This window comes from Danio rerio, chromosome 4 (assembly GCF_052040795.2).
Source record: "Danio rerio strain M-AB ecotype USA chromosome 4, GRCz13ab, whole genome shotgun sequence".
In the NCBI taxonomy this organism is placed as follows: Eukaryota; Metazoa; Chordata; class Actinopteri; order Cypriniformes; family Danionidae; genus Danio; species Danio rerio.
The window spans coordinates 62,156,647-62,184,632 of NC_141024.2; the positions used below are offsets into that span (position 1 = coordinate 62,156,647).

General features: G+C 36.2%; 2 protein-coding genes and 2 long non-coding RNA genes across 5 annotated transcripts in view; 1 reads left to right on the forward strand and 3 right to left on the reverse strand.

The window, feature by feature from the left end:
• The window catches only part of si:ch211-203c5.3, a 31,001-nt gene extending 30,670 nt beyond the window's left edge, over nucleotides 1-331 (reverse strand). Inside the window, exon 1 of the mRNA XM_087245882.1 lies at nucleotides 222-331. The gene's annotated coding sequence lies outside the window, so the exon portion shown is untranslated. The remainder of the gene's footprint in view (nucleotides 1-221) is intronic.
• The window catches only part of LOC148682295 (uncharacterized), a 560,329-nt gene that overhangs the window by 98,138 nt on the left and 434,205 nt on the right, over nucleotides 1-27,986 (reverse strand). The window lies entirely within an intron of this gene.
• LOC148682297 (uncharacterized) lies at nucleotides 325-8,018 on the forward strand. Its single transcript, XR_015942971.1, has 3 exons — nucleotides 325-3,907; nucleotides 3,958-6,079; nucleotides 6,283-8,018. It is a non-coding gene; the product is annotated as an uncharacterized LOC148682297 (long non-coding RNA).
• On the reverse strand, nucleotides 6,638-27,928 carry LOC147845140 (uncharacterized). 2 transcript variants are annotated; one of them, XR_015484261.2, is made up of 10 exons: nucleotides 27,859-27,928; nucleotides 26,698-26,862; nucleotides 26,091-26,162; nucleotides 22,623-22,695; nucleotides 22,352-22,423; nucleotides 18,797-18,868; nucleotides 17,509-17,580; nucleotides 11,436-11,537; nucleotides 7,541-7,966; nucleotides 6,638-7,465 (listed from the first exon to the last, which is right to left on the reverse strand). XR_015484261.2 is itself a non-coding variant. In XM_087250647.2 (9 exons), the coding sequence occupies exons 4-8, from the start codon at nucleotides 22,644-22,646 to the stop codon at nucleotides 11,454-11,456; spliced, it is 324 nt and encodes a 107-aa protein (XP_087106773.1). In that variant the 5' UTR covers nucleotides 22,647-22,695; nucleotides 26,091-26,162; nucleotides 26,698-26,862; nucleotides 27,859-27,928; the 3' UTR covers nucleotides 6,638-7,966; nucleotides 11,436-11,453. The 2 variants fall into 2 exon arrangements, 1 of the variants encoding a protein (XP_087106773.1); XM_087250647.2 differs by having other exon boundaries at nucleotides 6,638-7,966.

Genomic DNA, 27,986 nt, shown 5'->3' on the forward strand with positions numbered 1-27,986 from the left:
TGTGCATGCGCTAGTTGCACTATCGCCGTCCGATTATGTTTCAATCAAGCATAATATGCATCAAAAACATATCATATGTGCCAAATAACTCGACGGACGAACATATTAACAATAATACAACCGTTTAGCCAAAATGTATGCATTGGCATGTTACAGCCCTAATGAGTATGATTATGTGAAAGTCCATATAGATACATATTGCAATGATTTTGGGTACTTACATAATGATGCACGCACACATATATGCACAATCCTTAAATGCTCTGCTGATTTAGACTCTATAATACCTGTTTTACAACTTTAAACTATCTACAACAACCCCTGGGCTATACTATGAGCGGTTGTAGCACCTCAGCCACCTCTGAATTTGAATATAGCCAGGTGGTAGAAGTGGGAGAGGTTGGTGCACCAGAGCCAACTCCAAACTTAAATGTTGCGACCGACAGGTCTTTTGGGTCACCAATGGCACGTCTGGCTGGTGGATGCGGTTAGCTAAGTCTGTGTTCCCGGTATTAAATGTGAGGTGCCCAGCACTGCTGGAAAACAGGTGTTCTTCTAGGGACTTCTGCAGAGCTTGTGCTTGCCCTGGAAAAGATGATGATTTTCTGGCCAGAGTTGGTCTCAGTTTGGTTATGGAAGAAATGTTTCGGAAGGAGGGCCTTGAGAGCTGAGACAAACCCCCGAAAGAGTGACTGATCGCTGGGCAAGCTTTGGCCAGGTAAGAGCTCCTGGAAATCAACTCAGAGCAGGGCCCCTGACAGCCAGTGCCAAGCCCCAGATGAGTGACCAATCCCCGGGCAAGCTTTAGCTGGGCAAGAGCAAGTGGAGTCAGTCTGGGGATGGTGGCTTATTCAAGCGAGCTTCTAAAGGGACAAAGGTCCAGTTGGAGGATGGTGGGTCTTAACTTGTGGTTTTGCTCGACAGAACACGCTTGACGCTTGAGTTGTTGACCCTGGCTCCAAAACACCAGGTCATGCCCGATTGGAGGCTTCCTTTCCTGGCCTACCTGTTGGAACGTCTCGAGCCTGGAGGTATCTGCCCAAAACCATTCATCTCTGACCTGCCAGCGGAATATTCTGCCAAAAAGCAGAAAAGGGTGAGGATGACAAATTCTCCAGTCTGGTTCAGTCCTGTCAAGTGCGCACACCCACAGCAAAAAGACGTGCAAAGTTCCTCATGGTGGACACAGTGAAGCTGCCCAAATGGTGCCGTTCAATAGTTTTATGGTTCTTTTAAAAGAAAAGAAAGCCATGCAAAGGCTCACATTACTGGTGCAGTAAAGCTGCCCTTAAGTGGTGCATGCCTGTCAGCGGTTCACAAGATGCTAAACTCAGAGGAGAAGAGGCCTTTGCTCTCGCTAGCTTCTGGCCGTGTGGACAAGCGAAAGACGATATGTCTGGTGCCCGGCTGTCGGAGGACGCAGGCCTGGCTAGACAGGCACCAGAAGCAGCATGCGGAGCTCTCTGCCTTGGCCCAAAAGGAGGCCATGCCAAAAGTAAATCGCCAGAAGGTGGCCCAGGAACATCGGTGGCTGCAGTCCACTCAACCAGCAGTTTCTGTAGTGTCTCAGCTAGCATCATCAGAAGAGAACCAGGACCCAGACGACCCCAAAGCCAAGTGCTACATGCGCATCCAGGCCCAGTTGTCAGACCTAAGCAAACAGGTAGAAAGGGTGAGGTCTTCCCTGGGTGAAGTCAAACGCCAAAATAGCATGACGTTCAAGCTGACAAGGATCAAGGTGTTTCTTGGATACATGGTGAAGGGCATCCCATTCACATTTTATCTGTTTTTGATCATTTTTATTAACCGTTTTTATTTTATTTTACTTGTCTTTTTTATTCCTGTTTACGTAAAGCACTTTGAATTGCCAGGGCTTATGAAACGTGCCATAGAAATAAACTTGCCTTGCCTAAGTTACCACCATATTCATCATTTCTTGACTCCAAACCCATTTTTGAAAATCCCAGCATAGACCTTCAATAGTAATTTTCTTCATCGAGAGATCGAGCCATTTTGCAGCTCAACAAAAGCACTTATCCTGTGTGAGCTCTGAGCTAAATCTGCGTCATAGCTAAGTTTCAATTCTTTTTCTCACCCCCATGACGAGAGTAATCATGTATGACATTAGACACACTGTGCTGAAAGTGGTATTGCCTGTTATGAAGCTCCAGTGGCCATGTCCAATCATAGACATAAAGTCATGTCATCGGCAGGGTGAAATAATGCAATAATAACAAACGCAATAATACACAGCAAAGCTTTTTTACTGAACTCATTAGACACTCAAAGTCTCTCAAAATCCTGGGAACTATCCGGGAGTTGATAAAGCTATTGACAAGGTTTATTCTTGTTTTACATTTCACATGTTCTGATTAAATGTAAAATATTTCATCACAATATACGATATATCACGATATCAACAAACTTTTTACAAGTTACTTTAATAGGAGTAATTAATATATATATATATATTTTAATCTGGTTGTTTAAACTACTTATTTAAAATAAGCCAAATCAACACAATTCTTGTTTTTAAGCTATTAAATTAAATTGGCAAAAACATTTAGGTTAACTTTATTGATTTGTGTTGAGTCAACATAAAGGAATTGTGTGGAATGCAGTATATTTTATCATGTTGTTGAATATAAATGCTTTTGTAAAGAAATATTTCAAGAAACAATTGAAACATTACAATGAGGTGTCATTAGTGAATGTTAGTTAATGCATTCAAATCAACAGTTAACACACTGTAAAACCCAATAAGTTAAGGTAACTCAGACCATTTGAGGAAACCGATTGCAACAAACTATTTAAGTTCAAAAACTAATCTTAATGAGTATTGTGAACTTAATCCATTTCAGTTAATGAAGCAATTTGAGCACAGTAAAACCCGACAAATGAAGAGAACTCAAACCAACTGAGTACTGAAAACCTAATAAGTTAAAGCAACTCAAACCAACTGAGGAAACTGACAGTAAATGAACTAATGATAACAATTTGAACCTTTTTGTACAGTCAGTGTTAATGAAGGGGTCTATAAATAGTCATTGACTGTGTGGTAGACCAGATAAACATGAAAGTTGAAACATATTAAATCTCTAGTCTGCATATTCTTAAAAAGACTGTAACAGTTTAAACATACATAATTACTCACTGTATCTGTTCCCCCTTGATAACAATATCACACATACATGTTCATTATCACGATATATGTTGTATTATTGAACATTAGCACATGTCCAGCAGTATTAAAAGAAAAACAATATATTCATAACTCAGGTTTAGGATTCCTAATTGTCATAATACATACTCAGGGACAGAGGGAGAATAAAATGTGCATTAAAGATGTTTATTAAAGCAACAAATGAAACTTGTTATAGTACTTACGCATTTGTTGGTTTAATTACTTTCATTGTCCTCACTTGTAAGGGGCTTTGGATGACGGCATCAGCTGATAGATAATACAATTTAATGTAATCATGAAGACACCAACATGAAAAGAGAAGAGCTCAGTTCCTGACATTAGGAAGAACACAGGCAGACAGCAGCACAAACGCTTAAAAAAAGCATACTTCACCACTAGGTAAACAAAGTTAGTGCAAACAATAAGTAAAGGCGTACTTTTTTATACATATTGAAGAAAGATTAAGTTTTTTAAGCAACCATACACTTGGGAACATTCGAAAATCCAATTTAAAAAAAAAAAGCAAACTGACTACAAAATTACACACCAGACAGGAAGTGAACTAAAAGTTCACATACAAGACAAGGACCATGAACATATACAACTAAAAATAAATAAATGATAAATGTGTGTAATCTGCCATTTTTGCAATATTTCTAAATGCTGCATATATGACATTTTAATATATGTAATATCCAAATATGAACTTGTATATATTTTAACGTATATTTCTACATTGTCATGCTGATTATACACTTTCGTACAAACTATAGGCAATATTCAGCTGTTTTTAACAAGACAAAACACAAGTCTGTGTTAGAGCAGTTCAGAAACTTGCATCAATTCAAATGTGCGGATCGATTGTGTTCAAGAAATGCAAAGACCAATTGATAGAGAGTGCTTTTAGTCACGTTACCACAGAAAGCCCTTTACGAAAACGATGGAGACGCTGCCATCTGCTGGAACAAGAGTGATTTACTGTGTTGTCTTGATAAACTACATCCAAAACAACTGAATAAAAACCTCTAAGTAAACTAATGTACTACTAAATATTGAGTCGGAGCATATACATGCTGTTGTGGTCCTTTATGGAAAGTAGGTGCTGTGCTGGATCGCCTTTATTTAATCATCCTAATTAAACAAAGATAAACCAGATTCCTCCTTCGCTATATTTCTTAGCTAGAGTTTAGGTAAAGGATCGTCTTTATAATGTTTTTGAAAAAGAATTAATTAGATTCATATTTCACCACACAGGGTAACTTTGAATTCTGGAAAATGAAGTCAATGTCCACTCCAGTAAAGAAAAGTAATAAAATACACTTTTATTAATAAAATAAAATCCAGTAGTAAAGTAGAATAAACAAAAGACAAATAACAGAAACAAAGTCCTTATTAAAGGGCAACCAACCTCAGTGTAGAGAAGTCAGAGAGCACAAAGCTGGTCAGTGCGGCTCAGCTTTAATACACTCAGAATCAGGTCATGCACATAACCACACCTCATATATCAGTGAGGACTTGACATGTTCAATAGAAGTACCCAAACACTATTTGGGTTTTACCTGCTACATCAAAACACTAATTATAAATCACTAGGACCAACTGTATGATGTGGTCTGACCACTCAGTCAAGAATTCTAGTTATCAGCAAACGTATAAGTCATGTCTTATTGAACACATTTATAGTTTTCCCATAGGAACATCTAAAAACATGAATCAACATACAAACACTTTCATTTAGCATTGTTTAGAAAGTTTTAAGCCATTAAAGAGATACCAGAGGTATCCCCAACCCGAGGTATCCGTGCCTATGGAGGCTATGAGACTTCCCTGCTTCCATGACCAGAGAGTCTCAGGCCTTCAGGGTCAGCTGCGCTAGCCGTATGCACTCAGAGGACAGGAGGTCAGGGGAAGGTAAGAGCAGATGAGGGTCAGAGATAGATAAGTAACTTCTCTCTCCCTCTCTGTTCATTGGTCTTGCGCGCCCTCTTCTGGTCACGTCGTGCTCTTCTCCTACACTTGACTGATTTAGATAAAGTGGAGCTCTGAAGTATTGTCAGAGTACAGGAGAGGTTTGAGTTTGTATTTTCGTCATCTCACGTTAATAATGGCACCATTCATTACAATACACATGTACTCACACAACACTCACACACACACACACACACACACACATTTTCTCTCTCACACACACACTCTCTCTCTCTCAAACACACTCACACATGCACACACACACAACACACTCTCACATGAACACACACACACACCACACACTCGCTCTCACATACACACACACAATCTCTCACACACACAATGTCACATAAGCTCTCTCTCTTCTAACACACACACTCACACTCTCTCTCTCACACACACACACACACCTAAACACTCTCTCACACACAAACACACACACTCGCTCTCACATAAACACACACAATCTCACATAAGCTCTCTCTCTCACACACAAGCACATACTCACACACAGCTACACACTTTCACACACACACACACACACACACACACATACTGGTACGGGTGGTTTATTGGGACTTTTTTCCTAAAAAAGTACCATCATGGGATATGGGGACCCACCTTTCCTTTTGTCTTACAGTTTAGTAAAATATATGAATCTTCTCCATATTGCATGGGGAATAACTCTGTCTATTCAGAATTTCATTATTGTGAAAGAGTCTGGAAATATTAAGACCTGACATTCTACAACGTTGTGGGGACAGGGCAAAAGTGGGCGTTTCTGACTCAATCGTGCATTATGAGGACAGCCATGAGTGTTACAAACACACAGCAACAATCCTGCATTATGAGGACATTCCGTGTTTAACTGGACTTTACTCATACACACAGACACACATTACTAACACTGGACTATGAGGACAGTTAGTGTTTAACTGGACTTTACTCATACACACAGACACACATTACTAACACTGGTATATGAGGACAGTTAGTGTTTAACTGGACATTACTCATACACACAGACACACATTACTAACACTGGTATATGAGGACAGTTAAGTGTTTAACTGGACTTTACTCATACACACAGACACACATTACTAACACTGGACTATGAGGACAGTTAGTGTTTAACTGGACTTTACTCATACACACCAACACACATTACTAACACTGGACTATGAGGACAGTTAGTGTTTAACTGGACATTACTCATACACACAGACACACATTACTAACACTGGTATATGAGGACAGTTAAGTGTTTAACTGGACTTTACTCATACACACCGACACACATTGCTAACACTGGACTATGAGGACAGTTAGTGTTTAACTGGACTCTACTCATACACACTGACACACATTATTAACACTGGACTATGAGGACAGTTGGTGTTTAACTGGACTAGCTAATGGAAAGACAGACAGACAGACTGAGGGAGAGATAGATAGGTAGATAAATAAATCAGTAACTGTAAATCACTGTCTCAAATGCATTTATTCAACAAGGCTTAAAAAAACAGCTTAATGACAGCATTTTTAAGGGTCCTGCCCCTTAAAGTTCAACCAAAAAATGAAAACTGATTTAGGCCCAATCCCAATTCTATTTTTGTACCCCTACCCCTTCCCCTTGGCCCCTACAACCAAAAGTTAAAGGGAAGGGCTTTAGATGTACCCATAAGAATTGGGACAGCATATGTCATCATAATTTTATGCTTCATATGAGATCAGATGATCGCGACTGCTGTAGTTATTTTAGTTGTGTTATTTTTTGATATTTATCTTGAGGAAATCACTGAAGGCACATCATCTTATCATAATGATCTAATGTGGCAATAAGATTGTAACTGTACTGTATATATACACACAGTGGCCATATTCATCTATGTAAACACACGAAAACCACACTAACATTATAGCAGACACTGTAAACAGCTCATCACAGGCACTAGACTTTTCTGGCAGGGTATTCCAGTGTCATCAAGTGTCAGAATGTTGTGGGACTGCTGCAAAGGAGTGATTATTATGGATTATAGATTGCAAATTATAGCGTTAAAAAAGAAAACTATAACAGTAAAACATGAACGTGGTTATGAATATATTGAAACATGTTTGTTTGTCATAAAAAAAAAAAAAAAAAAAAAATTCTCCTTACTTCTGGGTGCAGCTGTGGCAGGTGTATTGTGGGAAATTTTTTTACCCCTTGGTTTCAAGTGTGGACCTGAAAAATCTTTGTTCAAAGGGCTATTCACCCCTTCCTCTTAGCCCAACGCCTTCAAGCTAAAGAGAATTGGGACAGCCCTACCCCTTGACGTGAACGCGCAAAACAAGGGGTAGGGGTAAGGGGAAGTACTAAGGGGGGGAAAAGGCATTGTGCCCTACTGTAATGCCATCCTTGGTGTACATGACATTCTTCTTTTAATTCAATTCAATTCAGCTTTATTTGTATAGCGCTTTTACAATGTAAATGGTGTCAAAGCAGCTTTACATAAATGGTCATAGTAACTGGATCAGGGTAGTTCAGTTTTTAGTGTTTAAGTTCAGTTCAGTTTAGCTCAGTTCAGTGTGATTTAAATCATTACTGAGAGTTCAAACACTGAAGAGCAAATTCATCGATGTGTAGCTCTACCGATCCCAAGCCATGCAAGCTGGTCGCGACAGCGGAGAGGGAAAAAAAAACTTTGTCTTCTGCTATCTTGCATTGATCACGCTCTGCTTTTGTGGTGAGGGGTCCTTTTAAAATGTTCCATGACTGCATCCACTTCAGTGTGCTCCATAATTTTATCATAACTTTCCTTGATTTGGTGTCTGCAACAGAAAAACACAAATATACAAAAATACATATTTTTACTGACATTGTAAAAAAAAAAAAAACTAAAGACTTATTTTACAATCAGAGTGCAAGCTTTCTGCATCCTACTCAATAAGAGGGCAGTTCCTTAGTGCTGCCTAACTGGTGTATTTCTTCAGCTAAATACAGGTACTGGTCATTTAATTGGAATATCTTCAAAAAGTTGATTTTAGGCATGCTCATTTCGGTTAATTTTGCCAACCGACATCCGCCACTCATTAATCGGTTATTAACGGTTAACTGGTTAGATTACTATTAATTTTATATTAAACAAATTGACGTGTCTATTTTGTGTCTGACACATTAAATATTGCATTTTAAAATACTGATTTATTTTAACATGCCAGCATATTAATAATAGAACATAACAATAGAGCATTTTCACGCACCTGTAGTGTTTAGCACAGAAGAACAGAATAAACTAAATAAAATGAATAAAATAAATAGGACTGCCCTAAATTATTTCCACTTAAATAATTAATTCATATTACAAAACAAAAATACTGACTGATTCTTTTTAATAACCGGCATAGGCAGTTTTTTTTCCCAATCATATATTTTTTCTTTCGTCAAATAAAAATCGCAGACTTCCTCAAATTGCTTGCTCCACGGAAAATATGCATTTATTTAATGCCCCGCTGTTATTATTATAATCACAAAACCTTTTACATTTTTATAGAAATCATTATTTTAAAGATTATGTCTTGCTATATGGTTTCCTCTCTCTCGCGGTTCAAGTGCGCGCTGCGTGATAAAAAGACAACAACAACGTGCGCATATGTTGACTTTTTGTAAACAGTTTTGTTGTTTAAATATGGTTAAGCTGGTTAAGCATCAACACGTCTCGATCAAACAGCAATATTCTTCTTCCATTTTGCTTCTTTGGCAAATGTGTCTGTAGGCACGGGTTACACGTTGTCGTCCCGCAAGTTAAGCATGTCTTGCAGTTGAACAAGGGGCCAAAAACAAGGCGCACCTCACTGCCTTTATGTTGACAAGGAAAAAGGAAGAAACTTAACTTAAAACAGCGATTAGACCTTCAGAGCGGTGTTAATGCGTCCTGAAGTAAAGCGAAACAGCTTTAAACTCCAGCAAGATAGATTGATTATATACAAAGTCATACTTTATCTATAAATAAAGTATAACTATAGAAACTGTGTTCATCTTAACTGAAAGCTTCTGCGTGTTTGCTGGCCTCACGCATCGCGCACCTGTCAGTCAGTCAGCACGTAACGCCAAAGGATTAAACAGATAGCACACAGCACTATACGGTTACAGAAAAGTTTACGCTGTTATAATTCACTTACCTTTTAATACATTTTGATGTGATTATAATCCGCTATTAAAAACAACAACAATGACTGAATGTTTTGAAAGGGTAATGTAGCCGTGGAGGGATGCATTTTGGTCCCCGCCATTGAAGAATGTAGGGGAAACCAAGCTCTTTAAAAGTTCTCTGTAGTTGTCTTGACAACACAAACTGCTGCTCTGGGATGAGCCGCGTGCAAAAGATGCCCCTCTTGACGCAAAGGCGCATTCAATCGGCCCCTTATGCAGCCAAACTAAAAATATATAAAATAATATTTTTAATCGTTTAACTGATAGCATTAATCGGTTACAAACGCAGCCTTTCGGTTAACGGTTAATCAATTATTTTGAGCATCCCTAGTTGATTTATTTCATTAATTTCATTCAAGCTGTGAAACTTGTATAATGTATACATTCATTCCACACAGACTGATATATTTCAAGTTTTTATTTATTTGGATTTTGATGATAACTAAAGGAAACCCCAAATGCAGCATCTCAGAAAATTAGAATATCACTTCAGACCAATACAAAGAAAGGATTTTTAGAAATCTTTGCCAACTGAAAAGTATGAAGATGAAAAGTGTGAGCGTGCACAGCGGTCAATGCTTAGTGTGGGCTGCTTTAGCATGAATGACTGCAGAGTGGCATGGAGTGGATCAGTCTGTGTTCAACACTGCTCAAGTTTTCTGAGAGCTCAGGTTGCTCTGATGGTGACCTTCAGCTTTTCTGCATTGTTGGGTCTGGCATACCGCATATTCCTCTTCACAATAGCCCATAGATTTCCTATGGGGTTAAGGTAGGCGATTTTTATTTTAAGAAGGTACTAGTAGCTTTGGCACTGTGTGCAGGTGCCATGGACAGGTACCTGTTGGAAATTGAAATCTGCATCTCCATAAAGTTGGTCAGCAGCAGAAGGCATGAAGTGCTCTCAAACGTCCTGGTATAGAGCTGCGTTGACATTGGACCTCAGAGAAAACAGTGGAGCAACACCAGCAGATGACATGGCACCCCAAACCATCGCTGACTGTGGAAACTTTACACTGGACTTCAAGCAACACCTGTGGATTGTGTGCCCCTCCGCTCTTCCTCCTGACTCTAGGACCCTGATTTCTAAAGAAAATGCCAAATGCACTTTCATCAGAGAGCATAAGTATGGAGCACTCAGCATCAGTCCAGTCTTTAGACCAGGCAAGATGCTTCTGATGCTGTCTGTTATTCAAGAGTGGCTTGACACAAGCAATGTGACAGCTGAAAGCCATGTCTTGCATACATCTATGAGTAGTGGTTCTTGAAGCATTGACTCCAGCTGCAGTCTACTCTTTGTGAATTTCCCCCACATGTTTGAATGAGCTTTGTTTCACAATTCTCTCCAGGGTGCAGTTATCCCTATTGCTTGTACACTCTTGTTTTACCACATCTTTTCCTTCACTTCGCCTCTCTAGTAATGTGTTTGGACCAAGAGCTCTGTGAGCTCTGTTTTGCGTTAATTAGCTGATTAGAGTGTGGCACCAGGTGTCTTCAATACTTAACCTTTTTACACACTTTTCATTTCTCGTTTTTAGTTGTCATCAAAATCAAAAGAAATAAACACTTGAAATATATCAGTCTGTGTGGAATGAATGTATACGTTATACAAGTTTCACAGCTTGAATGAAATAAATAAAATAACAAAAATTCTTGAAGATATTCTAATTATACGACCAGCACCTGTAAAAGTGTTTTATTTAATTTATGGTGTTTGCTGTGCTGTAAAATATTTTAATTTACTTAGGACAACATACAACTATGCTAAATTTGTAGTTTTTTGTAAAATTAATGCATGTTATAAGACTGAATTTAATTTATCTTAAAATTAAAATTTTTTCTTTAATCCTAGTAAGGTTATGTTAATTTGACACTAATTTATTCATTAATATAATTTTTTATTTACTTAAAAACAAGAAATGTGAAAAAAAATGGATATGGCTTTCAAATAGTGAATTGATGGAAGAAAAAAAAAACTAGAAAAAAATATCTAGAAATTACATGAGAAATCCATATTGTACTGAAGTACACAGACTAAAAAAATATGACACGTAAATTTATACGCTAATTATTGGTGACATAAATACTTACATTTGCAAGTTGAAGTCTTCATTTTCTACTTAACATAGGACCACTACATCCATCGCAAGAATGCAAACTGGAAACAACAGCACTGTGTACTTCATGGCGACACTGTACAGAGGGAAAGTTTTTATTAAAATCCAATTCACATGCTAAACATATCACAACTTTTATATGCATGCATCAATTTGTAAAGCAAAAAAAAATCATAAAATGATATGCCTGTTAAATTAAAAACTAACTGAATACTTCCTTTTGACAGCTTGAAAGTTGCTGCAGTTATTATTAAATTGAAAGCATGTCCAGGCTAAAAAGTGTGCACATCAGGTAAACCTTATTGACGCAAAAATGTCAAATCAATACCAAAACAATTTGTACATTAGTGATGCACAGATTGCGGTTATATCAGCGGGCGATGCAGATAATCCACGTGTCGGGTAATAAAAACATACATTATGATTAATTGCGGGTCGGTTGCGGGTGGATGTAGCAGGACATGGCAGTGGACCAGCAAAAAAGCAGAGTGGGCTTTGCAGAATGATCATGTGAGACGCCCAAAATAATGGATGAAGTGCAAGAGTAGCCTGCTGTTCAAAGTTTCAGTAAGAGTTATCAGAGGAAAATATGCTCTCGCTCTGGGACAAACAAGATCGCTTTTTCCACGACTGCAGCACCTTGCGAGGTGAATCTTGTTCATTCTTACAACACGTGGTGCAAACGAACGCTCATTCAGTGCTGCAGCCGCTTTTAGGAGGCGAGGCGGAATCTCCCGAATCCAGGCACAGTAGATGCTATTCTGTTTTTGCACAGTGCAAAGAAAAAGGCCAAGTAAACATAACCTAGCTGCTGTTTAGACTGAAGTGGCACCCTTTTTTATCTTGTTCCTGTATCTGTAAAAGCTAAAGGTCTTATTTTTACTTTGTTTTATTTGAAAATGAAGAAAATGTTGTCTTAAGACAAACTTTTGTTTTTATAAATAAATGTTCATTTAAAAACGTTTACGATTAACGTATTATTTTACTATCAGAGATGTGCAGATTATAGCTCAATGAATCTGCTGTTAATATCCAAGGTGACCTATCATCATGTCTAAAACAAAGAATTAAATTATTAAAGTGACGATCGGGTGCGGATACATATATCAGATAAAACTATATGTGCGAACTGGTGGCGGGTGGATGATTAGTATTAGGCTTGCCACGATAGACAGTGTTGACGGTGATACCGGTTTTAAGACGAAACACCGGTGACATTTTCACCGTGACACCGTCCCCACATTAGTTTTTTTTTTTAAGTATTCGTTTTTTTTTTTTATTTAAATATTTATTTGAATTAAATGGGAAACATAATTCTAAATAATTTACTTAAGACGAGAGCATGCTCTATAATTATCATCTGAACATAGCTACAATGCGTCATACTTCATTTATCACATTAAGAGAACGAGAGGAGTCAAATTTACAGAAAGAATGGCAGACGGATAAGTGTCAAAACGCAATGCAAAAGCGCCTGTTTGGCTATATTTTGGGTTCAAACCAAATGCAAAAAGAGAACCTGAAGTCGTTAATGAGGCAATCTGCAAACTGTGCCTGACAAAGGTAGCAGCAGTTGGAGGAAATTTAACTAATTTATACACTCATTTTCAACACACTTATACTTGATGTTCAACTAATGTATGTGCGGGTCGCGGGTAGAAAAGATCAATAGCCATAAATACGCAACGCATAATCTCATTTTAAAAATCACGCAACCATCATCTCACAATGTTTAATAAATTATCTTTTTTTTTATTAAAACAAGAGTGATTTAGCAATGCCGCGCCATTAATAAGCAAACTGCAGAGAAACAAAGCAACTATCGCGGCAACAGCCGTGAGCAACAATCAACAATGAATAGGCCGACAAGAGTGTAGGCTAACCTGTGTGTGTGTGCGCGTCTTTTATCACTGAGAATGCTCTCTTCAAAAACCGAAAGTTGCTTCGTCTGTCTGGCAATATTTCGGCTTTTAATAAATGAAAAGTTAATTTAGATGAGCCAATATTAAAAATTGCAATAAAGTAACTGAGACGTGCGGCCACACGTCTCAGTTACTGAATCTGAGGTCTGATCTCATCTCTCTCGCTGTCATCTAGACACAGATGCCTAACGAGTCAGGTCGCAAAACTGAAGCTGGTACCAGCTGACAGGTAGAATAGCTGAAGCCTTTGCGAAATCTGTCAAAATACAGCGCTGAAATTAACAGGCATAAATGTCTTTGAGCCAGAAAGTCTATCTAGGATATCTGTCAAAACGCAATTGGAGCCATGGAGGAGTTGTGTAGCCTTTAAATGATATGATTTCTAATAAAATGAAAACCAAAATAAACTATTCATTGCATTTTTCGTTTGATAAAAATATACGTAAACGAAAAAAAATCAAAGGGTGGCTAGTTTGTTGTAATGTGTTTTCATATTAATAAAAATATGCTCAGCCTATTTAAGTTTAACGGTTAGCCTATACGCCGTCAATAGGCAAACCATTTAAAAAATATTATTTTACTGTGTACTGGGTTATAATCTATATTTTACAATAAAAACTAAATGTAGCATGTCTCGCTGTCATTTAAAACATGTAATTCATACCACACCAGAGCTGTGGACCTACAGTATGCAGTGTGTTAACTTACAGGGTGGTGTTGGTCCATCTTACTGCGCACCGAACTCCAATCCGAGGGAGATTATGTTACTCAAAAGACAACATTAACTTGAGTGATTTTAAAAATAAAATGTATTTTTTTAAAAAGGAACAACACGCAAATCTGCAACAAATAAAATAAAAATAAAACGTCTTGCCAGTGCAGTGTGTATTCCGCCACTGACAGTGTAAGACGCCCTTATGCAGCGCCTGTAACTGCCGCTTTAAAGAGAGATCAAAGCTGGTACCGATATAACCAAAAAGCAAGATCATAAGTTATAAATATTCTATAACAATACTTATCGAAATATTTATACATTTACTCGTTGTTTATTGAAATTGTGTGATCTGCCTGATCTTTACAGAAGCTGTAAACTGACACGTGTGCGCTGATGTTTAGCTCTGACAAGGCGCTTTTATTTAGCCTGTAGTCTTTACATTTTTTTACATAATGTTTCATTTCTTAACATTTTTTATTATTTTTTTTATTTATAGTTTATATATAAAATGAGTGCCAGCTTGTTGAGTTGTGATCATTATGCAAGGATCATATTTCAAATTCGGTTTATTCTTCAATAGCCTATAGATTCCTTAATAATGTATTTTAGGACTAAGGACTAAGCTGTTAATATAGGCGTTTATGGTTGTTATTTGTATGGTTCCAACTTCCAGTTTTTTCAGCCTGTAGCATTGTTGTGTTTTATTCGTTATGTTAATAAAATTTTGTGTTGTTTAATAACAGTGATTTAATTTTTTTTTGTAGCTTCCTTTTCGTCCATTCAAACAATAGACGCCGAATTGGCAATTCCCGCAAAACTGAAAGAAAAGAGGAAAAAGCAGAAAAAAATACCAGTATTATCGGTGTTGTCACATGTCGATTAACCGGTGGGGAAATTTCCTCATCGTCACAACCCTAATTAGTATGAAGCTGCGGATTCAGGTGCCATTTCAGCTGATCTGTGCATCTCTATTGTACATGTTGGACAAAAATCTTATTGTCAGATGTAAAATAAGCCAACATATAACCGACCAAACTCTATTTATCAATTGTGTAAAATATAGGGGTCCTCACAAGGCCAAACTGTCCTTACAATTCATGACCATGTCATGCCCATCCCCCAATACACTATACAGTGAACTCATAACCGACCAAACTCTATTCATCAATTGTGTTAAAACATGGGGGTCCTCACAAGGCCAAACTGTCCTCACAATTCATGACCATGTCATGCCCATCCCCCAATACACTATACAGTGAACTCATAACCGACCAAACTCTATTCATCAATTGTGTTAAAACATGGGGGTCCTCACAAGGCCAAACTGTCCTCACAATTCATGACCATGTCATGCCCATCCCCCAATACACTAGTTATTATTATATATTAATAGAGAGTAGGGATGCTAACAGTTACTCAATGATCGATTGATTGTCAGTAACCTGTTTAATCGACAGACCTTATCGACGATGACCGATTAAGCATGGACATTAAAGGATAAGTTATGATTTCAGCTACAAGACATTCGTCCATGACTTCACACATTAAATAATCGAGTGTGTGCAGTTTATGTTCTGTGGGGTGGATGTATATAACCCTGTTTTGATTGGTTATATATGTGTGTGCTGCCTTCCTGAGTCAGGTAATCAAAAAGTAGGCTATGTGATGTTTAATTATGAGTGGGTCACGGGTGGATAAGATCAATCATTGGTTATGCAAACTTTAACTAGTTTCTCTAAAATGTTAAGGTGTTTTAAGCAATTTCATCTGACAGACTGGCACGAATTGGTGCATGCAGACTCTAATTTTAAAAATCGTGCATCACGGCCCGACATGCGGTGAGCCTCTCCATTCTCACAATGAGTTTCTGAGTTCTCTCATCCTTCAGAGTTTGTTCTTTCTAGGTAATCTGTGAACACAATTAGTGCTCAGAATAGCTTGTAAAGCCTGTCCTGCCCTTTCAAATTACTTGATGAAATGAATTAAAGTCATAATGGCCAGCGCAATGGATGATTTTGTCATTAACAGTGAACACATTTAATGTAGGCTTCCCTGAAACGAGAATGTTTCACTTGAATTTTATTTATATTATTATTTTATTTATTTATTTAACAAATAAATTGTGTTTTGGGTCTGAATAGCAGTACTTCTTTTAAAACACTTCACCACAACTGTTACTCATTCTTTATTTTCTAGATAACTGACCAACAAAAGTTTACATTATTTTTCAAGAAAAAATATATGAAGTGTACATTTATGTTCATGCCTGTTGCATTGGCTGATTTGTTACACTCCCTGAAAAATAAGGATTTAATTAATGCTCTACTGTAATTGGTTTATCCTAAACCTCTGTTAGTTTTAAAGTTTGTAGCAAATATAGGACAAAGTTTATAATAAGTCATTATTTTACAGATTATGTCTTAAGCATCTGAATTTTCATCTATGCTGATGTGCTTTCATTTTCTCCATCTTACTCGTGGCGAGTTCAGGTGAAAGAGTAACAAGTAAGATTGGCCTAAATTTCATTTGCCTGCATCAAACTGGCAAAAAAAATCTACATTTAAAATATATGAAATACAAAGGCTGGTTATTTTACTGGTGATGAGGGATAATAGTAGTATTACAGAGGAAATGTCTTAATATTAAAAAGGAAACATAAGTTTGACTTCAACAGATCCTATCAATGTCGTATTGAATGTCTTAAAATAATGTAGCCTATATGAGATCAAGCACCAAGTGTTTATTGAGATTGTGTCAACTATCATATATAGTCTGTTCTTCACAGAAGTTTTAAGGCACCTTTATTTAGCCTAGCCTACTACTGTATATACATTTAGATTTTTTTACATATAATGTTCCATTACTTAATTTCTTTATTTTTTATATTTATAGTTTATACATAAAATGAGCACTAAGCTTATTTTGCAGTGATCTTTATGGAAAGAGCATAGTGTGTATTGCTTTTATTCAGTAACAAATTCATTAATTATGTATGTTATAAATGACTGTTTAAAAGAACTAAAGGTATTAATTACTGCAAGTCTCCAAGTGGAAAATGCTTGGGTGATTTCTTTAATACTTCAAAACATTCCAAACTTTATCTATTGTGTTTATGGAGTGGTGATTAATGATTAATTGATAATTTATCGCTAATTTAAATGATCATGGATCACAGGATTTTGTGGAAATTGATATCCCTATTAGAAAGGGGTCTATTTTACTCAAATAGAGTTATCACAACAACGTTTTTGAGATAACAGCCCAGGACAAACATCCTAAAATGGCACTTAACCCTTCTACATCTAACATTGTCATTGTCAAAGAGGAAATTATTTTGTTTGCAATAAGTTATATTTGCAGTTTTGGATAGAAACTCTGCTCATACCAAGAAGGAAATTAAATTCACTTACTGTCTCTTTCCCTGATGTGGAAGTTTCTGCACTGCATTTGATCCTTGCCATTGATGACTCTTCACATAATTCCTGTAAATGTGAAAAGGAAAGGCACAAGATTGGGTCAGACAGCTTGCTAAGTAAGTACTACACTTAACTAATGAACTACTATTACCTGGCCAATTTCAGGCATTAGGGAAAAGCAAATGGATGAAAAATTCATGGACAACATCTACAATTTCATTTAATTTGTTATTTAAGTTTTTGTACAAGAGATCAAACGGTTAGCATAAATTCCAAACTCTATTCATTAATTGTGTAAAACATGGGGGCCAAACTGTCCTTACATTTCATGGCCATGTCATGCCCATCCCCCAATACACTATACAGTGAACTCATAACCAACCAAACTCTATTCATCAATTGTGTAAAATATAGAGGTCCTCACAAGGCCAAACTGTCCTTACATTTCATGACCATGTCATACCCATCCCCCAATACACTATACAGTGAACTCATTACAGACCTAATTCTATTCATCAATTGTGTAAAACATGGGTGTCCTCACAAGGCCAAACTGTCCACACAATTCATGATCATGTCATGCCCATCCCCCAATACACTAGTTATTATTATTATAAATTAACAAAGAGGGGTATATTGTACTCAAAGAGAGTCATCGCAACAACATTTTTGAGAAAAACTGCCCAGGAAAAACAGCCTAAAATGATGGTCAACCGTCCTTCTACAACCACAAATTAGAAACAGTATGAAAATTGCTAATAAAATATAGTGTAATGCTGCCATTCCTTTTTACAACACTTAAAAATATGTTTAGCGACTGAAGACAGCAAGTGATGAAGTGTTTCATGTGTAAATTTGTACCATTCTTACTGCAAACAAGTCAAAGTGGGCAACAGTACGGGGTCTTTGTTGTTGCATTTTATGCTTGGAAATGCACCACACTTTCTCTATTAGAAAGAGATCGGGACTGCAGACAGGCCAGTCCAGTACCTGTGTCCTCTTTAACCTGTTTCACGTCACATCATTTAACCATATTATCTGATGACAGCCCTATACTCCTGTCACTACTTTTTTTGAAATATGTTGCAAGAACCAAAATTGGAATATGTGTTTATTAACACATTAAATAATGTCTGTTGGATTATCTGCAATTCAATACAAATCAAAGTAAATTTAGTAATCAGTACTTTCTTTTTTATTTGCGTTTTCCATACTGTGCCAATCTTTTCTGATTTGAGGTTCTAACATGGTCAGCATCAAGAAGGAAATTAAATTCACTTACTGTCTCTTTCCCTGACTTGGAAGTTTTCGCACTGCATTTGATCCCAGTCATCAATGACTCTTCATTCAACTCCTGTAAAAGTGAGAAAGAGAAACACAAGATTGACTCATTGAGTGAAACAGTGATGGTCTGAAACATTTAATGCATTATTTTAATTTTCCACATAAGTTACATTTGCCTATTGGCTTTTTGTCAAAGGAACCAGCGTGATGCTGACTGCTGGTTTGCCTACAAAGTGACATCATAGTCCCACCACTCTATTCAACAAATGTGTTCAAATATGGGGGTCAGAAGGAAAACTAGAGATATTCATATTAATTGTTTAACTGTTAACTGAAAGGATGCATTTTTAACCATTTTATGGTATTAGTTAAACAATTAAAATGTACTATTTTTATTTTGCAACACATAGGGATATTTGTTAACTCATTATGATATGTGCAACCCCACGTCCCCACAGACATATTTTGATAAAAGAAGCATAATGAAAATAGTGAAAAGACTTGTCACAGTTTGACACAGACAAGTTGATGCCAAACTAACGCTATTGGTGATTGCCTCTGTCCTGGATCTGCATCATAAACACCTTCATGTATTTGCACAAGTTGAGAAAGAAGCAGTGGAAAGAAGAAGTGGAAGTCGAAGCGTTGGGGTTTTCACTTGCTCTGAGTGTGCTCAACATGGCAACATCATAAATACAATCAACAAATAACTAAACCTTTCTTCATTTGGAGAATTACAGTTAATAATAGTCCGTATAAAAGATCCATTTCTAAAATAGCCTGCATAGCCTAATCTACAAATCAAACAAATGGTGATTGACTTAAATGATTTATGCATATGATAACTCCACACCAAACTGAGACTTTCATTTTATAGCTTTATAAACTATAAAAAGCCGCTTTTCCACTATCGTGCTGAATCGTTCTTTAAACAGAACTGTTCCATTCCGTGCCAAACCGTGCCAGACAGCACGGATACGGTTTCATTTTCCACTGTCGTGCTGCGACAAAGCTCTTTAAAACATTACACAAAACGCATCAGTAGTTGCCTTGGTAACGCAATGTAAACAGCTCCCTTTGTTCAATTAAAGTTAAATAAGAGCCGAAACTAGTTTTTTTTTCTTCATAAAAAGCGAAAGCAACCATGTGACTAAACACTGTTATGCCGCTCTATCAAATAGGTGCTAAATATAGGTACATGTGCACCCTTATTTATTTATATGTTGCGCAGCTCTGACTAAATTTTATTTGGAGGGAAAATTACCAAAATGTAACGTGATGATTGAAAATAATTGGAGGGGAAATAAATAATATTTAAAATCTCTGAACATAACAGAAAAATAAACAATGATAAGACAACAATAATAGTGCATTTGCATTATAGTGGCAGAAATATAATTTTGGACAGGCCTTGTCAAAGGTGAGCGGGCACTTTCACTAATAAAAACACAGCACATAAATTATTTCATTTTTAACAATTAATTACATTACACTGCGTTTTTATATCAAAAGTTGATAATGATATAAAATATACTACATTTTGATGGTAAAATTAAACCAATTAAGCGATGGTTGTAATTTGTTTTACTATTCAAACATTAAATAACGAATGCAGCAAGTGAAAAAAACGAATATGAAACAACACATATAGCAGGATTTAAAGCATATAAAGCACTGTTATATTTAACAAAATGCTGCTCTATTATCTTTTTATTTTGATCATTTTATTTTAATTATTATAATTATTTTTTGTGTTCATAATTAACTAACAAGCTGTAGGCGAATCATTGCTAGACGTTTTAGAAAATATTTGCGTAGCTATATTAAAGATCATCAAGAACAAAAAAACAAAAACACAGAAACATGTTACATGCCTCATAAATGTCATATAACTTATGTATAACTGAATCATATAATTGCCTATAGCTGAAATGATGAAAATTGCTCATTTTATTTTTATAAAACATTTGTCAAAACGTATTGATATTTTGCAATACTGACATTTAAGAATCCATATTTATTTAATTCATTCATTCTTTTGACTTGTTTATTAGTGCATATGCTATAATATAAATCATTCAACAGTACCTTGGACAGTTACAGTGCCGCTCCGTAAAGCTTTCAAGCAAAGTCTTTTGGACGGCTGACATTACAACACGAACACGCCGTCCTTCAGGTGGTCTCGCCGGTATTAACAAGCTGTCCTTGCTTTGAATTAAAAAGTGCAATTATTTCCTCGTTGTTAAAAAAGTCTGCAAGTTCGTGTTCCATGGATATAGTGATGTTGTTGTGGAATTTGGACATCGACGATGCAAAGCGTGACTTTATTCACTTTATTGGCTTTATTCGATGCGCAGCAGGAAAAAAAAAGTCAGCAGCGCAAGTCGCTGGCATGTCTCTCCCGGATCAGAGCGAGTTTTGTGCTGTGAAATACAGCGCTGCATGCAATAAACTCACATTCAGGCAGGCGAAGTAGGTCTGTATTCAAGTCAATAAAATAATAACTTTAATGAATAAAATATCTTCGTAAGAATGTGATGAGTTATTCACTTCTCTGCCAGAGACTGCTCTATGGTTTTAAAACCCTCTTCAAACTGTATCGTTTAGCAAGGGTTATTATTTTATATTAAATGTACTGTAGTTTATTGAGGATGTCTGATGACTAGCGCGCTTCTGCTGAGCCAGCTGTGGTAGCTTAGCAACCAAGTCGCGACGTCAACACACAGAATCTGTCAGCACAGTTCAGCACGGTTGTCTAACCGTGCCGAGAATTCCGGGCCGAGAACGGTTTGTAATCGTGCCGCGCCGTTCCAGGCTCAGTGGAGAAACAACCGTAACCGTACCGAGAAGTTCTTAGAACGGTTTGGCACGATAGTGGAAAAGCAGCTAAAATGTACGCATAGTAATGCAATCCTAGGCCTATACTTTAAATAAAAGTCAACATGTGCCTTATTGTCTCTCATCATCGCTGCCACAGCGCACATCTGTTTAAAGCTTCTGTAAAGAACAGAGCTTCACTTGACAGATGAAACGATCTAAAAAAAAAAAAAAAAAAAACTTTGTCGTCAACTAGTCTACGGGCTACACTCTTTACGGGCATTCTATGCAGTATGACAATGATATAATCTGTTGATAAGTTTAGGCTATATTTCCTTCTCAATAAATTTCTAAATTTTCTTTAAAATCAACAAGTGTCTTTTTATTTTTATATATTTTTTAAGTTTCTGAATATTGAGATACAAAGATGTTATTTTTCTATATTTTCTATTTTTTTATATCTCTTTTTGCACTGTTTTTATACAGTTATATTGTAAAACTTTACCCTAGTTTGCTGTATGTGTTTGTACTATTTTATTAATGGATAAACAGGGCTAGTATTATACACAACTGTTTCTACAGATACCCACTCAGGTATCGGTTTAGTACTTACTTTTGGCTGATTCCCTGAGCTCAAGTATGAGAATCCGTATCGGGAAGGGAAAAAGGGTACTAAAACATCCCTACCTCCATTTCTAACATGGTCAGCATCAAGAAGGAAATTAAATTCACTTACTGTCTCTTTCCCTGATGTAGAAGTTTTCGCACAGCATTTGATCCCAGTCACCAATGACTCTTCATGCAATTCCTGTAAAAGAGAAAAAAAGAAACACAAGATTGAGGCAAGAAGATTTGTGAAGTGATGATTTTATTGTCTGAACTAGCTTGATGCAAATGATTATTGTTCACAAATGTTTTGGGAATATTTCAATTTTCCACACAAGTTACATTTGCAGCTTTAGATGGAAACCTGGCCTTTATCAAAAAGGAAAGTTTAATTCACTTACTTTCTCCTTCCCTGATGTAGACATTTTTCGAACCACATTCAATCATTGCCATTGATGACTCTTCACATAATTGCTGTAAACATGAAAAGGAAAGCACAAGATTGGGTCAGAAAGGCAGTGAATGCAGATATAAAACGAGCCTAAAAAGACAATAAATAACCAAACCAACCCCTATAGAGTGGTGGAACTGTGATATCCCTGTAGACAAAAACCCAGAAGCGAGTTTGTGTTTTACCACTTCTGCTTCCAACTTTTTAATGTAATTTTTTTGGAATGGCATATTTGTTAAATCCCTAAAATTATGTAGTGTATGGTTAACTCAAACTTAAAATACATTCATGTTTTATTCTAAGATATAAAACACACCAGTAACACCACATTTGTGATTTTTTTTTAAAGCTGTTAGGTGTCTTTGTAAAGCTGGTTGCTAAGAAGTTGCTAAATGAGACTACAGGTGCTGTCGAACATGAAATATCTCACAGTGAACAGGTTGATGGTGATGAGGTGACGATCATGGTATAGTTCGTTTATAGCCTAGTGTCAGACTTTTAGTTGTGGTGCTTGTATTCAGGCTTTAAAATTCAGGAAAGTCATATTATAATAAAGAGTAACTTATATTAAAGATGATCTCAGTAAAGCAAGGGTTCAAGTTTAATGAACTATGGCTGAGCACAGTGCTTAGTTTTTGCAATAATCCTATTGGCTACACGAGTGACATTATAAATGAGTGATTATTATAAATTATTAGAGGGGTATATTTTAATCAGAGAGGGTCGTCACAACAATGCCTTTGAGACAACAAGCTAGGAAAAACAGTCAAAAACAGTGGTCAGCCCTCCTACATCTAACATTATCAGTAAGTTTCACAATTAATATGGACCAATTTCTACTTCCTCCAGATCACTACCTGTAGATGTGATTAAAATAGTTGCCTCATTTTGTGTAGTTTGCAAAATAAGTATTTAATTGTGTGTTGTAACTTGTAATCATCCATGCGCGGCTGGTAATCACGTATCTATTATAGATCAGTGCTTGTACTGTATCTCTCAGGTTAAATCTGTATTGGCTTTAAAATCTCTAATAACATTATTATATCTCATTGCTGGTAAGACATAACCAGCCTTTCAGCAAAGCCTATATTGATATACTGATATTTCTGTGCTACTGAGGACAGTGCAACTAAAATCACACAAGCACTGAGGTAAAATCAGATGCTCAAGATATAATCTTTAAAATAAAGACTTCTATAAAAAAAAAATGTTGACAGACGTTGTGATATAAGAATTAGAGAGGAGCATTAATTAAATGCTTATCTTCTGTAGAGCAAATGATTTGAGGTAGCCTGCTATTTTTATTTGAATTAAACAAAAACCAAAAAGAAACATGATTGGAAATAAACAGCATGCTGGTTCTTAAAAAGGATTTAGTCAGTGTTTTTGTTTTGTAATCTAAATTTGTAATTTAACTGAAAAGAAAATATTTAGGGCATGCCTATTAATTTTACTCTTTTTATTTAGTTTAATCTTTTTTTTCTATGCTGTTGGAAACACTGTGCGTGAAGATTTTATAATGTTCTGTTGTTCATGTTCTATACTGTTGTTCACATATTAAAATAAATCAATACTTTAAAATGCAATAGGCCTTTTTGATGTGTCAGAAACAAAATAGACACAACATTTAGAAAAAAAAAAGTATTAAATGATCATTTAATATTAAGCTGACCGATTAGTGGTTAATATTCGGTCAATGAGCATCGGTTGTCGGTTGAGAAAATGTACCGAAATAGGCATCTCTAAGTGTAATTTTTTTTTTTTTTTGGAATGGCATATTTGTAAATATAAGGTCCCTAAAATAAGGTCTATGTTTAATGCAAGCTTAAGAAATGATCTTCATTTGTACACTCCTTTGCGCTCACTGAGATCATCTTCTGCAGAACTGTTATCTGTCCCAAACTTTAAGATGACGTCATTTGGTGGCAGGACTTTTAGTTGTACAGCACCAGTTATGAAACTCCCTGCCTTTGCACATTCGCCAGGTGGACTCTAGTTCTGATTTTAAATCTCAGATAAAAATGTTTTTGTTTATTATAGCCTTAGTGATTTTATGGTTTAATATTATGCTGATTATCAATTTTACTGCTTGTATATTTATGATGTGCTTGTGATCTGCTGTAAGGTGTCCTTAAGTGCTTTGAAAGGCGCCTAAAAATAAAAGCTATTATTATTATTAAAATACATTCATGTTTTATTCTAAGATATAAAACACACAAGTTACACCACATTTGTGATTTTTTTTAAAGCTGTTAGGTGTCTTTGTAAAGCTGGTTGCTAAGAAGTTGCTAAATGAGACTACAGGTGCTGTTGAACCTGAAATATCTCACAGTGAACAGGTTGATGGTGATGAGGTGACGATCATGTTATAGTTCGTTTATAGCCTAGTGTCAGACTTTTAGTTGTGGTGCTTGTATTCAGGCTTTAAAATTCAGGAAAGTCATATTATAATAAAGAGTATCTTATATTAAAGATGATCTCAATGAACCAAAGGTTCAAGTTTAATGAACTATGGCTGAGCACAGTGCTTAGTTTTTGCGATAATCCTATTGGCTACACGAGTGACATTATAAATGAGTGATTATTATAAATCATTCACAGTTCATATGGACCAATTTCTTCTTCCTCCAGATCACGACCTGTAGACGTGATTAAAATAGTTGCCGCATTTTGTGTAGTTTGCAAAATATGTATTTAATTGTGTGTTGTAACTTGTAATCACCCTGCACATCTTGTAATCACGCATCTACTATAGATCAGTGCTTGTACTGTATCTCAAGGTTAAATCTGTATGGGCTGTTTACCTATTGTGTCCAAACCATGTTTAAAAATCAACGCCTGCTTCTTCCTTTACCGATTTAAATGAGTTTCTGAACTCACAATCCCCTGCTGTTTGCCATTGCTATGGGCACAATCAGCTGTTCATACACATATGCTGCAGTCAATTTTCAGAATAGTTCAACTTTTGCCACTGTGTGGATTAATACTGAATGTGTGTCGCTGTTATTACTTGGGGTTATGGTTACGAATAGAGCGATATGCTGGTGTTTAACTGCAATGCTTTAATGCACTCCTCCATACTGCCCAAACATATACTCTGCACTGTGGCTCCTTCATAACCGTGGTGGGTGTTTCTCTCCGCCTCATGCTGAACGCAGTCGACCAAATCACAGCAGACTGGGTCATCAGACCAATCACTCCTAGATTAGCTTCACGCAAAGGAGGGGTTTGGAAACAAATGAATCGCTGAATAAATCATATGGGAGTCACTGCGATAATTAGGTAAAAATAAATGCATATTTTAGGATAATAAAAGTGTTTTTGACCTTGCATGCAGACCAGCCTGTTGATAAAGACTGCAAAACCAAAATATATGACCTTTTATAATGCATAACAGGCACTCTTTCAATTCACTTACTTTCTCTTTCCCTGACATGGAAGTTTTCACACTGCATTCAATCTCAGTCACCAATGATGCTTCATGCAATTCCTGTAAAAGTGAGTAAAAAAAACACAAGATTAAGGCAAAAATATTTGCAAAAAGATGATTTTATTCTTTTTGCCCCATTTGATGGAAACTGTGATTGTTTGCAAATGTTTTAATGCATTGTTTTAATTTTCCACTTAAGTTACATTTGCAGTTTTGGATGTAAACTCAGATCATGTTAAGAAGTGTTAACTTACTTTCTCTTCAATACAGACTGTATTCACTTTCTCTTTCCATGATGTGCATGTTTTTGAATTTTGCTAATCTTTTTGAAGAAGATGTACAAAGTGGCTACCACTACTCATATAAGTAGAAACAATAATAACCAAAGTGTAATTATCTACTGTCACATACGCAACTATTGTGTGTGCATTTAGGAATAGAACAAAAATATAAAAACATGCACAAACAATGAAGTTATTTCTTAAGAGTAATTTGAAACATCAAAAAAATAAACCAATAAATGAAATCCACAACACAATACAACAAACATGTCCTCTGATAATAGAAAACAGTCTTAAAGAGAGCACACACTCACCCTTGAATGCCATGGCCAAGAAGAATCACCATAGTTGTGGGTAATTTCCTCATCTGGAAAGATATTCCTTGTAATAAACAGAAACAGAACTACTGCCTTCATTTAGGATTTCTGTGACCATCATTACGGCATCCCAGTTATCCATCCTTTTGTGAAGCATCAATGCTGTGGGAAAAATACTGCATAGTCAAAACATTCCTGACTGAAACACAAAGTACTAACCTAATATTGAATATTTTGTGATGTTAAGCTAACCTTGCCCTTTTAATCTTTTGTCAAATATATGACACAGTTTACTTCCCTTCCTAAAAGTGTCCCTAATGACATACTGACCACCTTGTTATTGGTTAGTACACCATAACAATTATTATGTTGTCAATAATATTAATACTACTACTGCTACTACAACTACTAATAATAACAATAATAATAAATAGTCTACAGTGGACAAGCTCAAGTTTAAATAGAGGTAAATATGGTTTTATATTCGCACATGCCGTCTTTCTCATTAATAAAATAATCTCAGAAAATTATTAATTGGAAATTCTAAATATTAAAATAATATTAGCAGCCAACAACAACCAAAGTACATCATTGTTCACAGTCGATTAAATAGTGCTAATGTTGTTTTGAAGTCATACTTACTGTACATGTGATTTCAGTCCAAATATTTAAAGTACCATGGTAAACAATGTATGGAGCTGTCACTGAACGAATGTGTGAATATAAAACCATCTTTACCCCAATCAAGACAGAGGTAAAGTTGGTTTTATATTTCCACAGTCATTCATTTAGAAGTCTCTATATTGTTTACCATGTTACTTTGAATATTCTATCGGTATTAGCATGGGTGACTTGAAAACAACAACACTGTTTATTTGACCGTGAACAATGTTGTACTTTGATAGTCATTTGCTGCTAATAATCATTCGCTATTTAAAGTTTGCAAATAATACATTTATAAAATTATAGTATTAAGGGGAAAGTCCGAACGTGCGAATATAATATAAGTTAAACAAACTGGGTCACGGACACTAACTTTATATCTGCTAATGATGTCGCACATTAAGTGATATGACCCTGACTAACTCGTCATGCACACAATGTCTAAAGTTAACTTAACACATGGCACAAAATATACAGTAAATAAGCAGTTCATACCTTTAAGATGCACAAATAGTTCTCTTTCGTAGTTGCTTTACTCCAGCGGAATTAAAGGTCTACCTCTCGTGTCTTCGGCAGCCAATTGGAAACGTGAAGCGGGTTCATATTGATTGACATGAAATCCA